At 40.9% G+C, this 12623-nt stretch overlaps 1 protein-coding gene across 2 annotated transcripts; it reads left to right on the forward strand.

Moving 5' to 3' along the window:
• The first annotated feature begins 1974 nt into the window (after positions 1-1974).
• On the forward strand, positions 1975-11359 carry ZNF572 (zinc finger protein 572). 2 transcript variants are annotated; one of them, XM_019932018.3, is made up of 3 exons: positions 1975-4130; positions 4423-4540; positions 5478-11359. In XM_019932018.3, exons 2-3 carry the CDS (start codon positions 4462-4464, stop codon positions 6986-6988), a joined length of 1590 nt encoding a protein of 529 aa, XP_019787577.2. In that variant the 5' UTR covers positions 1975-4130; positions 4423-4461; the 3' UTR covers positions 6989-11359. The 2 variants fall into 2 exon arrangements, with proteins under 2 accessions (XP_019787577.2, XP_004329746.2); XM_004329698.4 differs by having other exon boundaries at positions 1989-2083.
• The last annotated feature ends 1264 nt before the right edge of the window (positions 11360-12623 follow it).

A 12623-nucleotide genomic window follows, 5' to 3' on the forward strand; every position in this document is an offset into this window, starting at 1 on the left:
CTTGGTGCACCCCACTGACAAGGGTTGGTGGGAAGTTCAAATTCACTCCTGTTCTTGTCTTCCTTTGGAGTTAAACTAGAGCTCTGAGTCTTTGTACAAACCGGAAATTTTGAGTAAAGTCTTTTTCTGTCCAGTGGTTGGTGTTGACAGATTGCCATGGCCAGAGTACTCAGTTAGAAGGCAAGCAGCACTGTTCATTCAGCACCTAACTCGGACTGTGGTGCTGGCCACAGCCACCTTACATGTATCACTCAGCCATCCTCCCATTGGGAATTCTGTCTCCAAGCTAGCCAAAGGTCTCTGCCACTCAGTGGAACTTCTATAAACTTTGTCCATGTGTCCCCAACCTTAAATCCATCTCTGTAGCTTCCTTACTAGTAGCTTTCATCCTTAGTTAGTTTCCATTGCAGAGAACAGAATCTCCTTGATTTGACATAAGGAGAAGATTTGCTATAACCATTAAATGGCTTTTGGAATCCTTGGGAGGGCTGAAGAAACAGATTGGGGGCTGAGTTTTCAGGAATGCCTCTCAAAACTGCTGCTTCGGGACTTCCTTGGCGGTCCAGTAGTTAAGACTCCCCCTTCCAATGCAGGCAGTGCAGGTTCGATCCCCGGTCGGGGAGCTAAGATCCCACATGCCTTGCTGCCAAAAAAACAAAACATAAAACAGAAGCAATATTGTAACAAATTCAAAAAAGATTTGAAAAATGGTCCATATCAAACAAAAACAAAAACCCTGCTGCTTCAGCTACTGCCATTACTTCAGATAAGTCTGGTAAATGTAATTTTAGCTTTCTGACTATATTAGTTTGCTTGGGCTGCCATAAAAAAAAAACCATAGGGGCTTCCCTGGTGGCGCAGTGGTTGAGAGTCCGCCTGCCGATGCAGGGCACATGGGTTCGTGCCCCGGTCCGGGAAGATCCCACATGCCGCGGAGCGGCTGGGCCCGTGAGCCATGGCTGCTGAGTCGGCCAGTCCGGAGCCTGTGCTCCGCAACGGGAGAGGCCACAACAGTGAGAGGCCCGCGTACCGCAAAAAAAAAAAAAAAAAAAAAAAAAAAAAAGGAAAACTGAAGGACTGTTTTGGTGTGGAGGTGGGAGAGTCAAGGGTTTTGTTGATAGTGTAAGGCAGGGGTCCCCAACCCCTGGGCGGCAGATGGGTACCGGTCAGTGGCCTTTTAGGAACTGGGCGGCACAGCAGGAGGTGAGAGGCAGGCGGACGAGCAAGCTTCCTCGGCTGCTCCCCATCGCTGCCATTATCGCCTGAACCATCCCTCCCCCCAACCCCGTGGACAAATTGTCTTCCACGAAACCAGTCCCTGGTGCCCAAAGGGTTGGGGACCACTGGTGTAAGGATCCCATGAAGGTGGGAAGTAAAGTGACTGGTAGTAGAGGGCTCATTTTCAGTGCCAAGCACCAAGGCTCTGTTGTGATAGGAAGGAAGGAAGAGATGGTTGCCGTGCGTACTTAGTAGACTTGCATGTTTGATGTGCGGGAGATGACGGCTTCTGTTTTCTCTGTAATGAAAGAGGAGAGTTTAACTGCTTCTCTAAGTGTTATTCATAATGTTGCCTCCTAAACTAATTGTTTTATATGTGGATGGATGCCTTAGCTCTCTCACTGTTTCACAGGTAGCTAAATATACCTCCTAGTTCACAGCAGTGGGAACACACAGAAGGCGCTTAAAATGCTTCATTTTAATTCTAATGATGATGAGAAATCTCATGATGGCAAAGAAAAGTATAAGCTCCAGTTGGGCCCCTATGATAAGGCGCCTGATAAGCGTGAGGGATGAGAATCAGAGTTGGCAAAAGACAAAGGCCACAAGGAAGAGAAATCCACCAGGACGCTCCTTCTTGTCCGGTAACCTAAGGGTTAAGACCAACGAGAACGAGCCATCACTGTTTCCTAGAGAGGCCCCAGCAAGCCCGCTGGGGGAGATGGGGGTACTTCCTGTTTCTGGCTTCCGGGTTTGAGAGGTTAGGAACGTGGGTTGGTGGGGTCAGAAGCAGAGGGGTCGCTTAATTCCGGGACGGCTGGGCTTGCTGGGGGTGCGGGGCGCCTTGTGTGTAACCCCCAGCACAGTGAGTTCCTTCTCGGGTGGAAGGGAGCCGAGGGCTGCGGGCCAGAGGAGCGAAGATGCGCCGCCCAGAAGAGGGATGTCAGTCCCGGAGAGGGATGCGGTTGCTGTGAGGGGCGAAGGCCCAGCCAGCATCTCTTGCTGCACGGGCAACTGCGCCAGCCTCGCCTGCGGGGTCCCTTGAAGGACCGTGTCGACTGGAGATGATCTGCTCCCCTGGAGCTCACCCCGTAGTGCACCCCCGCCTGTGCTCCCTGCCAGCGCTTCTTAAAGCTAAGCTTCAGGCAGTGCATTTTCTTTGGAAGTCTTTTTAATCCAAAGCACTGCCCCATCGTAATCACCTCTTTGCTCTAGGAGAGTGAAAACAGCCTTTCTCTGTGGAGTGACATTTTTTAAAAATTATTTTAATTTTTTTTGGCTGTGTTGAGTTTTCATTGCTGAGCACGGGCTTTCTCTAGTTGCGGCCAGTGGGGGCTACTCTTAATTGCAGCGTGCGGGCTTCTCATTGCGTTGGCTTCTCTTGTTGCAGAGCACGGGCTCTGGGCGTGTGGGCTTCAGGAGTTGCAGCACGTGGGCTCAGTAGTTGTGGATCGCAGGTTCAGTAGTTGTGGCTCGCAGGCTCAGTTGCTCCGTGGCATGTGGAATCTTCACGGACCAGGTCCTGAACCCATGTTCCCTGCATTGGCAGGTGGATTCTTAACCACTGAGCCACCAGGGAAGTCCCTGGAATGACATATTTAGGACAGCCTCTTAATACCATTTATGGCCTTGAGTTTGCTACCCTTTTGCTGAGAAGAACCTGAGGGCTCTTCTGTTACCAAAATTAATAGTTTCTTAGCAGGGAAAATGGTAGCATGTGTATGTTACCCAGACTCTTGCTTCTTTTGTAAAGACTTTGATAGAAATACGTAACTCAGATGGCAAGACATATTACTCCATTTGAACAACTTTCCTTTTTTTTTTTTTTTTGCATTCAGGTGTATGTTTTTTCCCCCACTTAAACACTGGGCATATTTGTAATTTAGACAAGTTTCTTTTAGACTGAGGGTGCTTAGAGAATGCCAGCTTCCTTTGGCATAAGGTCTAGGGATGTGAATTGGCTTTCTAAAAACACAGTCAATATAGGAATTCCCTGGTGGTCCAGTGGTTAGGGCTTGGCGATTTCACTGCTGGGGCCAGGTGTGGAGAGTGGTGGTGGAAGTCAATATATTCCAAAATAAAGATCCTGATCATTTGCAGGTTGGGGTTATGCCCAGCTCTGCTTTCTGCTCTAGTTGTTTACTGTATCAGATAAGAATGTTGAAGTCAGTGTCCAAACAGGTTTGGGACTGAATCCTGCTCTACTACTTTCTGGTTGTGTGTCCTTGGGAAAGTTTCGTAATGTCTATTTTGTTCACCTACAGCATGCTGGTATCTGTTTATACACTTCAGAGGGCTGTTGTAAGAATTAAATGAGACATGTGTAAGGTATTTAGTTCACTGCATGCCACATAATAGGCAGTAATAGGGTGAAAATGATAAGTACACCATCTTTTGTTTTCCATATGTGTGCCTTCTTTTAAGCTCCCATTTTTCCTGAATTGTGCTATTCTTTATATCCTGAAATGCCAAGTCCATGTATAACTGCCTTCCAGTGAAAGGTCACATTTCCAGTCCCATAAAGGAGCTCAGGGATTGTAGTTGTGTCCAGAAGATAAAGTTTAGGCTGAAAAGGATATTGTGATTATGATAGAGAGGAAGAGGCAAGGAAGAGTTTCCTCGTTGGCCTCCCTTTTATGTTTAGAGATTATTGGCTATAGTTATTCTAGCCCTACCTTGTCTTAATTTCTTGTTACTAGTTAAGTAAATCCTAACTTTCTTTTGAAATTGACTTCAAAGGTTTCATCCTTCTGTCAAGGACCCACTTATTCTTTGTAAACTAAACAGGGTGCTTTCTCTTTAGCTGCTTCTTATACCTGCATATTGATTCCTTAATGTCTTATTGTTGGTGCCTTTTCCAAAAAACTACTTCATTTTTTCAATTAAAAGTGTTTCTAAATTCCAAGTGGACAGTGAGTATTAGTATTCATTCTGTTTTTGAAGCTTGATCCTCAGACTTTAATGTGAAGGTTTAATTTTTAAATTATTTCCCTAGGAAAGGTAAATCAGGTAAACTCGTAATTCTAAATACTTGCATCTGAGATAAGATTTTCTAAAAGAATTTCTAAGGCCCATGTTTCTTATTTTTAGTATGGTCCACAGAACATTCTATGCTTACAGTTGTTATGTTGCAGTAGTTGGAGAGGAAAGAAGAAGGAGAAATGTTAACAAATGCCTTCAAGCATAACCTGTTTCCTTCCACAGGATTTCTGATCCCTAACCTGACTGTGAGTGACCATTGTGATGGAACAAGAGCAAAAACTGTTGGTCTCAGATTCTAATGGCTTCACAGAGAGGGAGAGTTTGAAAAGCACTTTTACAGGTGAGGGATCAAGAAGATCTGAATCCTTTGGAAATTCGTTATCCAATGCACTGTAGAATGTGTAGAAAGATCAGGGCATTAGAATGAGACAGACTTTAATTTGATTCCCTACTCTGTCACTTCCAAGCTATGAAAACTCCTACAGCCTCAGTTTTCTCATCCTTAAGAAAAGTGAATAATAATATCTGTCTCACATATTTTTTAGGATTAATGATACACTATATGTAAAATTACTGTTCTTGCTAAGTAGTGGGTATCATTGTTATTTCTATGTTTGCTTAGGTTTAAAAAGAAATTTTTTTAATTAATTTATTTTTGGTTGTGTTGGGTCTTCGTTGTTGCGCACGGGCTTCCTCTAGTTGCGGCGAGTGGGGGCTACTTTTCATTGCATTGCATGGGCTTCTCATTGTGGTGGCTTCTCTTGTTGCAGAGCACAGGCCCTAGTCGTGCAGGCTTAAGTAGTTGTGGTGCACGGGCTTAGTTGCTCCATGGCATGTGGAATCTTCCCAGACCAGGGCTCGAACCTGTGTCCCCTGCATTGGCAGGCGGATTCTTAACCACTGCACCACCAGGGAAGCCCCTGTTAACATGCTCAGATTTTAACTAAGGTTTTATCTAGTTTTCACCTCAGAGAGTGTTCTATTCATCTTCTCCCTTACTTTTTTCTATTAAGTCTTTATTTTTAGCTTGATATCCCTTGTGGCAATCGGTGAGAACTATTCAGGTACCTCATTAGTGTTGTTGTAAGTACAAAACGTTCGTCTACTTGGTGAACACATAGAGTAAAAGAATTAAAACTAGCTATAAAAACTTTTTTTCATATAAAATAGTTTACGAGGTTTGAGTTTGTTATTCCCTCTCTTTCACCATGATTCAGAATTTCTTTCCCATGGCAGAGACTAGCGAATGTGTTTAGACTATTTGCTTTTTCTTGCAGGAGATGAAAGTAAGAATAATTTGGAAACTGTTCAACACAGTAACTCTAAGGCAGATAAAGAGAGAGCCTCAAAATGGTCTAAAAGTGATGGCCCACAAAATTGTAAGCACGAGGACACAAAAAAAATGCCATTGACATGGTCCCAGGGACGTGAAACTGAGTGTGATGATTCCTGTGAGAATGATGGCAACTTGGAGAATCAGGGAAATTCTACAGGAAAAGAGGAGGAAAAACCCAATCACTGGGAATGGGACCCAGGACAACATACCAGGGCTGCCATCCAGCAGACTTCATCCTTTGGGGACAAACCTTACAAATGTTCTGAATGTTGGAAAAGCTTCAATAATAGTTCTCATCTTCGAACTCACCAGAGGACCCACTCAGGAGAAAAACCTTATAAATGTTCTGAGTGTGGGAAATGCTTCAGTAACAGCTCTCACCTGATTCAGCATCTGAGAACACACACAGGCGAGAAGCCCTATCAGTGTGGTGAATGTGGGAAAAGCTTCAGCAACACCTCCCATCTTATTATCCATGAAAGAACTCACACGGGAGAGAAACCCTATAAATGTCCTGAGTGTGGGAAGAGTTTCAGTAGCAGCTCTCACCTTATTCAGCATCACAGATCACATACAGGTGAAAAACCATATGAATGTCCGGTTTGTGGGAAATGCTTCAGCCACAGTTATGTCCTAGTAGAACATCAGAGGACCCACACTGGAGAAAAACCTTATAAGTGCCCCGACTGTGGGAAGAGTTTTAGTCAGAGTTCTAGTCTGATTCGCCACCAGCGGACACACACAGGTGAGAAGCCCTACAAATGTCCTGAGTGTGGAAAAAGCTTTGGTTGCAATTCTACTCTAATAAAGCATCAGAGAATACATACAGGAGAAAAACCCTATCAGTGTACAGAATGTGGGAAGAATTTCAGTCGAAGTTCAAACCTTATTACACACCGGAAGATGCACACAGGTGAGAAATCCTATGAAACGTCTGAATATGAAGAAAGTTTGAGTCAGAACTGCAGTGTGATAGACGAATGCCGAATCCAGCCAGGAGAGAAACCATATAAATGTTGTGAATGTGGAAAGAGTTTTGGCCTTAGCTCCCACCTCATAAGACATCAGAGAACACATACAGGAGAAAAACCTTACAGATGTTCTGAGTGTTGGAAAACTTTTAGTCAGAGTTCCACCCTGGTGATTCACCAAAGGACGCACACAGGAGAGAAACCTTATAAATGTCCTGACTGTGGTGAGTGCTTCAGTCAAAGCTTTAACCTTATCAGGCATCGGAGGACCCATGTAGGAGAAAAACCTTACAAATGTACTGACTGTGAGAAATGCTTCAGCAGAAGTGCCTACCTCATTCAGCATCAGAAAATTCATATAGAAAAGTCTTCTGCATCTCCTGAAGTTGAAGATTTTCCTCATGAATGGACGTGGAAAAACTGTTCTGGGGAAATGGCTCTTATCTCTTCATTTTCAGTCCCAAATTCATCTCCCTCCTGAGTCCCAAAGTCTGTTTTGTTTCCTTTCTTTTCTTATCGGAGCATTACAATTAAGGTGTTCTCTGATCACAGGGTTATAAAATTTCTTTGGTTTGTTTGCCAAAACATTTGGGAAAAGTCAACCTCCCACCTTAGAGGTTGGGAAGACCCAGATCATCGGGTCATCGGATCTGCCCAGTGAGAGATACTGCCAATGATGGAGAGAAAGAAGAATATTTTTTATTTAAGGTAAGATAGGAATAGCTTCAAAGAAAAACATGGAGAGAAATCTTGGGAGTCTGAAGATGAGATTGTCATTGAATTTCCTTATTTCCTGTTGCCTGATTGGGTAGCAACAAATCATTTCTGTCCTCGGGGATTTACCCAGAGAAAGGTTCATTTTGAACAAATAATGTGATTTCCTGGCTATTTTGTTGGGTCTTAAGGAAGAAAAGACTAATTTTTTTTTTACTAATGTGTTTTTATTTGCTGAAAATTAACTTTTACAGTATCTGGAACTGCACTGCCTGGTACAATAGCCACTAGCCACGTATGGATATTTAAGTTTAAATTAAAATGAAATGAAATTTAAAATTGACTTCCGTAGTCACACAAACCACTTGCTGAGTGCTCAGTAGCCACACATGACTGGTGGCTGCTGTATTAAATATCACAAATAGTTCTTTCAAGATCATCATTCTTGACAGATCTAGTTCCTATAAGACTGTAAGAAACATGCTCTGGGGTTTCCGCTCTCCAAGAGGAATTTCAATATAGAATAGAAATGGTATAGAGTTGTTTTTATTTTTTTAACTTTGGCCATGCTGTGTGGCTTGTGGGATCTTAATTCCCTGACCAGGGATTGAACCTGCGTCCTCGGCAGTGAAAGTGTGGAATCCTAACCACTGGACTTCCAGGGAATTCCCTGGGATAGAGTTTTGAAGGTACTCAGGCCAAAAATTGGCTATTCTGATGATTGTATGTTTTATATTCAACCATCTCAGTCATCTAGTGACGTGATCCCATTGTCTGGGCCAAAGCCAGATTAGGACGTAGGATTCTTGAATTCTATTTTAAGGTTTCCTGTCAAATGGTCCTTTCCCCTCAGTTTTACTATTCTATAAGTCCTCATCAGATCAGAAACTGGGTTCTTTTTCTAATAATTAACTCACTGAGTCTGAGCCAGCGTCCAGGGACAGTTTGCCATTGGAGCCCCAAATTCCTTAGTTCCAGCCTTGACAATTTTCTTTTGCCCTTTGGCTTATGTGGTGTGTGGATCTGGTAACTGAGACATAATCCTCCCTGCTCGTCTGTCCAATGGGAATGGTGCTTTGTAAAGTATTAAGATATTCCCTATGCCCCCACCTCCAGTTCTTCCTGCAGTGCAAAAGGTAGATGTACAGGAAGGTCAGGACTTGCCTAGGATTTCATCTTTTTTTTTGGAGTCAAAAATATATTTTATGAAGAATAGGTAGAGATGAATATTAGGAATGTGGAGCCAGAGGGGCCAATTACAGCTGCTGCAAAGGGCTATAGATACTGGTGGGTAGCTGAATTGCATGGGGATTATTTCTTTCGTGATTGTGGTGCTCCTGATACTGGTGAGGCAATTGTGTCTTTCTATATTGTGATAGGATTTAAAAATGAAGCAAAAGCTAACAATTAAAAGTATTCAAGAAGTCTTTGGGGGTGATTTTCTGCTTTCCGAAAGGGGGAGAATATTATTGGGCATCATTGGCTTTAATGTGACCCTTACCTAAGCATACTTTTACCTATGTGTGTTACGTAGTATTACCCAAATTGTCTTTAATATCTGAGGATAAGTGTTCATAGTATTTTTTACCACAGACAACTGAGTTTGATTAATGTTTGATAAGAGTTTGATTAACGATCAGTTGCAAGGCAGTAGCTGATGAGGTGGTGCGCAATCATCGATCCCAGTATGTATGGCAAGTAATCACTCTGAACCCGTTTCCTCATCTGTAAAGCAGAGATAATGCCTAGCTTGTGGGGTTTCGGTAAGGGTTAAATAAATGTTTGTAAAGCAGCTAGCCCAGTGCTTAAAATATAATGGGTCTAAATGTAATTGTTTATTATTAATGGAAACAAATTGAAAAATATCCTCCACACATTTCAGAAGCAGCAATACAGCCCCAAGCTTTCCTACTTGGGGATTCTTTGTGACAAACCTCAGGAACTCTGAGGAATAAGGTAGTATAAAAACACAAGACTGTATTGTGTTTTAAGTTTGCAGACTGTTGAAAACACTTTTATTTGATTCAGCTAATTGAATTTTCTTGTTGTTCATGAAACAAAGGATTTTAAGTTTAAGTTAGGAAAGAACAAAACAGCAAGTTCAATTTCAGTTAATTTGCATCTGAAAGAGATTAACAGTTGGTACAATTTATGTCTTATCACCATCCCTACACTATGTTTTATGACTGCCCACAATTATATAAAACCCACTCCACAAACCTCAAATATCTGTAGGAGCATAGACATTCACATTTTAGATGGGTTAAGATGGGCTTTATTAGTAAAACAATTTGTCAAGAATCATTGTCTCTTTGGATTAAAAATTAGGAAAGCAGAAGAGAGATTTGTCACTTACCATGGAGACTTTAACATAGTCAAATTTAATCCTATTTGATGCCTTTGCCTCACTTTCATTAATCAGCAAATACGTTCTTTGTTTAGCTCCCAAAGAAGTAAATATTCTGTATTCTCTATTTTTCTTGCCAGCACAAAGGATTCAACACCTGATTAAATAAAGCATTCTTTTTTACAAGTGATGTGTTTCATAGTTTCTTTTTAATTAAAAAGAAGACTCTTTCCTATATTCATTTTTTCGTACTCAGAGTGAGGGTTTGTATATTTTTTCCCTATAGTGGAGTGGGGAAATTCATGTTAATGCATATATTCACAAATATAGCAGGGAACTCACTCCCCAGCTGCTTTATAGCCTACAAGGAGGTATGCAAACGTATGTCTCTATTAAGTACCTGAGATAAAAGTTTGCTTCCATCATTCTAAGCCATTGAAGTTTGATCTACCAAATGGTCTTCTCCTTGGTGCTGTAGAAGTTTCCTTATTGATGGTGAGAGGTAGTAGAGTATGGTATGTGACAATTGCTCCTTATACATTAGTCCCACATATTCACCTTTGCCCATATCTCAGTTTCTGGTAATCATTGTAGTGATAAAACTCATTGCTTTTTATTCTGTATTTGAGTTTGTGTAATTCCTTTCAAGCAGCATAATCATTCATTCAACGAAAATTTACCTGATGCCTAATATGTGTCTAGCAGAGGTCAAATGACAGGAGGAGGGACAGATGTAAGGATAGGTTAATAGTAGGAAAATGTGCAGCTTTTCAGATGACTCCTTTCTCCTTGCCAACTCCTAAATTATATTTATTATGCTGAACCCTCCATCTTCAGATTTAATAATTTGATAATCTGAGGAATTAGAGGTAACTGTAGATTAAAGTGGGTTAGGTCTGCTCTGAAAATGCAAGCTTGGTGAAGTTTGACACAATACTTTGCACATAGTGGTGCTCAATAGTTACTGAGTGGGTGTCATGTGCTTATATGTTTTATGGTAATGTCCAAGAGTATGTCCTTCCAGGATGGGTGTTTCTACTAGACTGTCAACTCCTTGAGTCAGAGAATGGACTTCATTTTTTGTAATCCCAGAGCCTGACAAAAAGCCTGGCATGTGAAGTGTTTGTTGGTTTTGGTTGAAGGGTATTCACCAATGGATAAAGTCTACTGGATTAGGCTGTATAGTCTCAGTGTCCCCCTGGGCCCTATAACACCATTGCTTGCCCAGTTCACAGAGGCTGGGGCTGACTTGGAAATGAAAGTGACTGTCCTAGGAAGCTGGGCCTATCCTCACACTAACACTAGAGGACCCTAAAATGTCCCAATTGTTCAGAATCCTATGGAAGTAAGACCCTGGGCTTTTGATTCAGACTGTCTAGGAGGGGTTTAAAACTTGTTTCAAATTCATGTTTCAGTCACTTACTAGCTTTGTACTGTGTACTCACCTTGTAAGATTTGGTAAGCAGTGAATGAGGTGAGATACCTGACATAGAATAGGTGCTAAGGAAATGTTTTTCTTCCCTGTTCACCCTCATTTGCTCATAATTTTGCCAAGTGTAGGCTCTAGGCGTGGAAATGTTCAATCATTTTTCGGATTGATTGTTTCTATGTTTCTAAATTAAAGATATTAAGAACATTTAGTTCATGGCTTTGTTGTGAGGGTCAGTGAGATAATATATGTATAATATGCTTAGCAATGCTGATACCTAGTAATCACTCAATATTAGCTATTGTTACCATCATAAAGTGGCTCGAGACCACAATGGGTCTTTGGATTATCTTTGAAGTTAACCTCAGAGACAATCAAGTCAAGGCTAAGGATGGTCCAAATGCTTGCTTGTAAAGATAAAAGATGGAAACAGAATCTTGGTAATCATGACATAGTGGACACATAGTCACTTACAAGCAGAGGTAGCTTATGGGTGCTAAGATAGCTAGCTTGCTGATCTAACATTGCTTAATTGGTAAAATCAGTAGATATTCTAGGATCTGACACAGTGAGGGATGAAGTGGAAGCTTTGGTTGAAAAGGGATCATGATTAATTTTGACCCATGCTAAGTCATATGGATAAATGGTCAGATTAAAGAAAATATTGACTAGACTGACAAACACAGGTGAGAAAAATTTCCCCTTAAAAATAGCTTACTTTCTGATCATTAAATTGTACTTCTTTGTATATTTTACCATTAGCAAGTATTAATGTAGGAAATACATAAAAGTATGAAGACCAAAATACAAATGACCCATAATCATTTTCTCCAGAGATCATTCACCATGGAAGTTCTGGAATCTCCCAGTAACCTCTTTTCTGAGCATGTATCTGAATAAATATTTTTACAAAATGGATAATATGGACTATGTATATAGTATTGTCTTGATTTTTTCCTAATCATATAATTTTCCAACTAATTGTTTTCAATTAGTTATGAGGTTTTTAATGGCTTGATAATATTACACTGAATGATGTACCATAACAATTTAAGTGTTCTGACGTTGTATGTTTATATTGTTTCCTGTAATTGCTATTAAAAATAACACTTTTTTGAATAGGTTTTTTTTGGCTGTTTTTGTTTTGGTATTGTGGTTGTGATTGTTTGGTTTTGCTTTTTTGCTTTTTGTTGGTGTACAAATCTTACTGTCCATCTCCTTTCTTAGAGTGAATTCCTAGAAGTAAGATTATTGAGTCAAAGGGCATAAAATTTTTAAAGGTATATTACTTCATTGCTTTTCAGAAATATGTATCAATTAAAATTGCCCCAATGAAATAATTTTGTTAAACATCTTATGGAGGTAATGGGGGAGATAAACATGTAATTCAAGACAAATACATCTGATTGATGAAAACCTTTTTTTAAGGCAGCTTCTTTGGATATGGATAATCTTTTTCCTTTTTTTTTTTTTTTTTTTTTTCTCATCCCTCTTACCCTGTCTTGGGTTAGGATCAGCTGAGACTCACTTTGGGTTGAAACACTTTAAGAACTGCTTGGTGATATGAAACTGGAAATCAATTACAAGAAGAAAACTGGAAAAGTAAAAACACCTCACAAACACATG

This window comes from Tursiops truncatus, chromosome 17 (genome assembly GCF_011762595.2).
Source record: "Tursiops truncatus isolate mTurTru1 chromosome 17, mTurTru1.mat.Y, whole genome shotgun sequence".
In the NCBI taxonomy this organism is placed as follows: Eukaryota; Metazoa; Chordata; class Mammalia; order Artiodactyla; family Delphinidae; genus Tursiops; species Tursiops truncatus.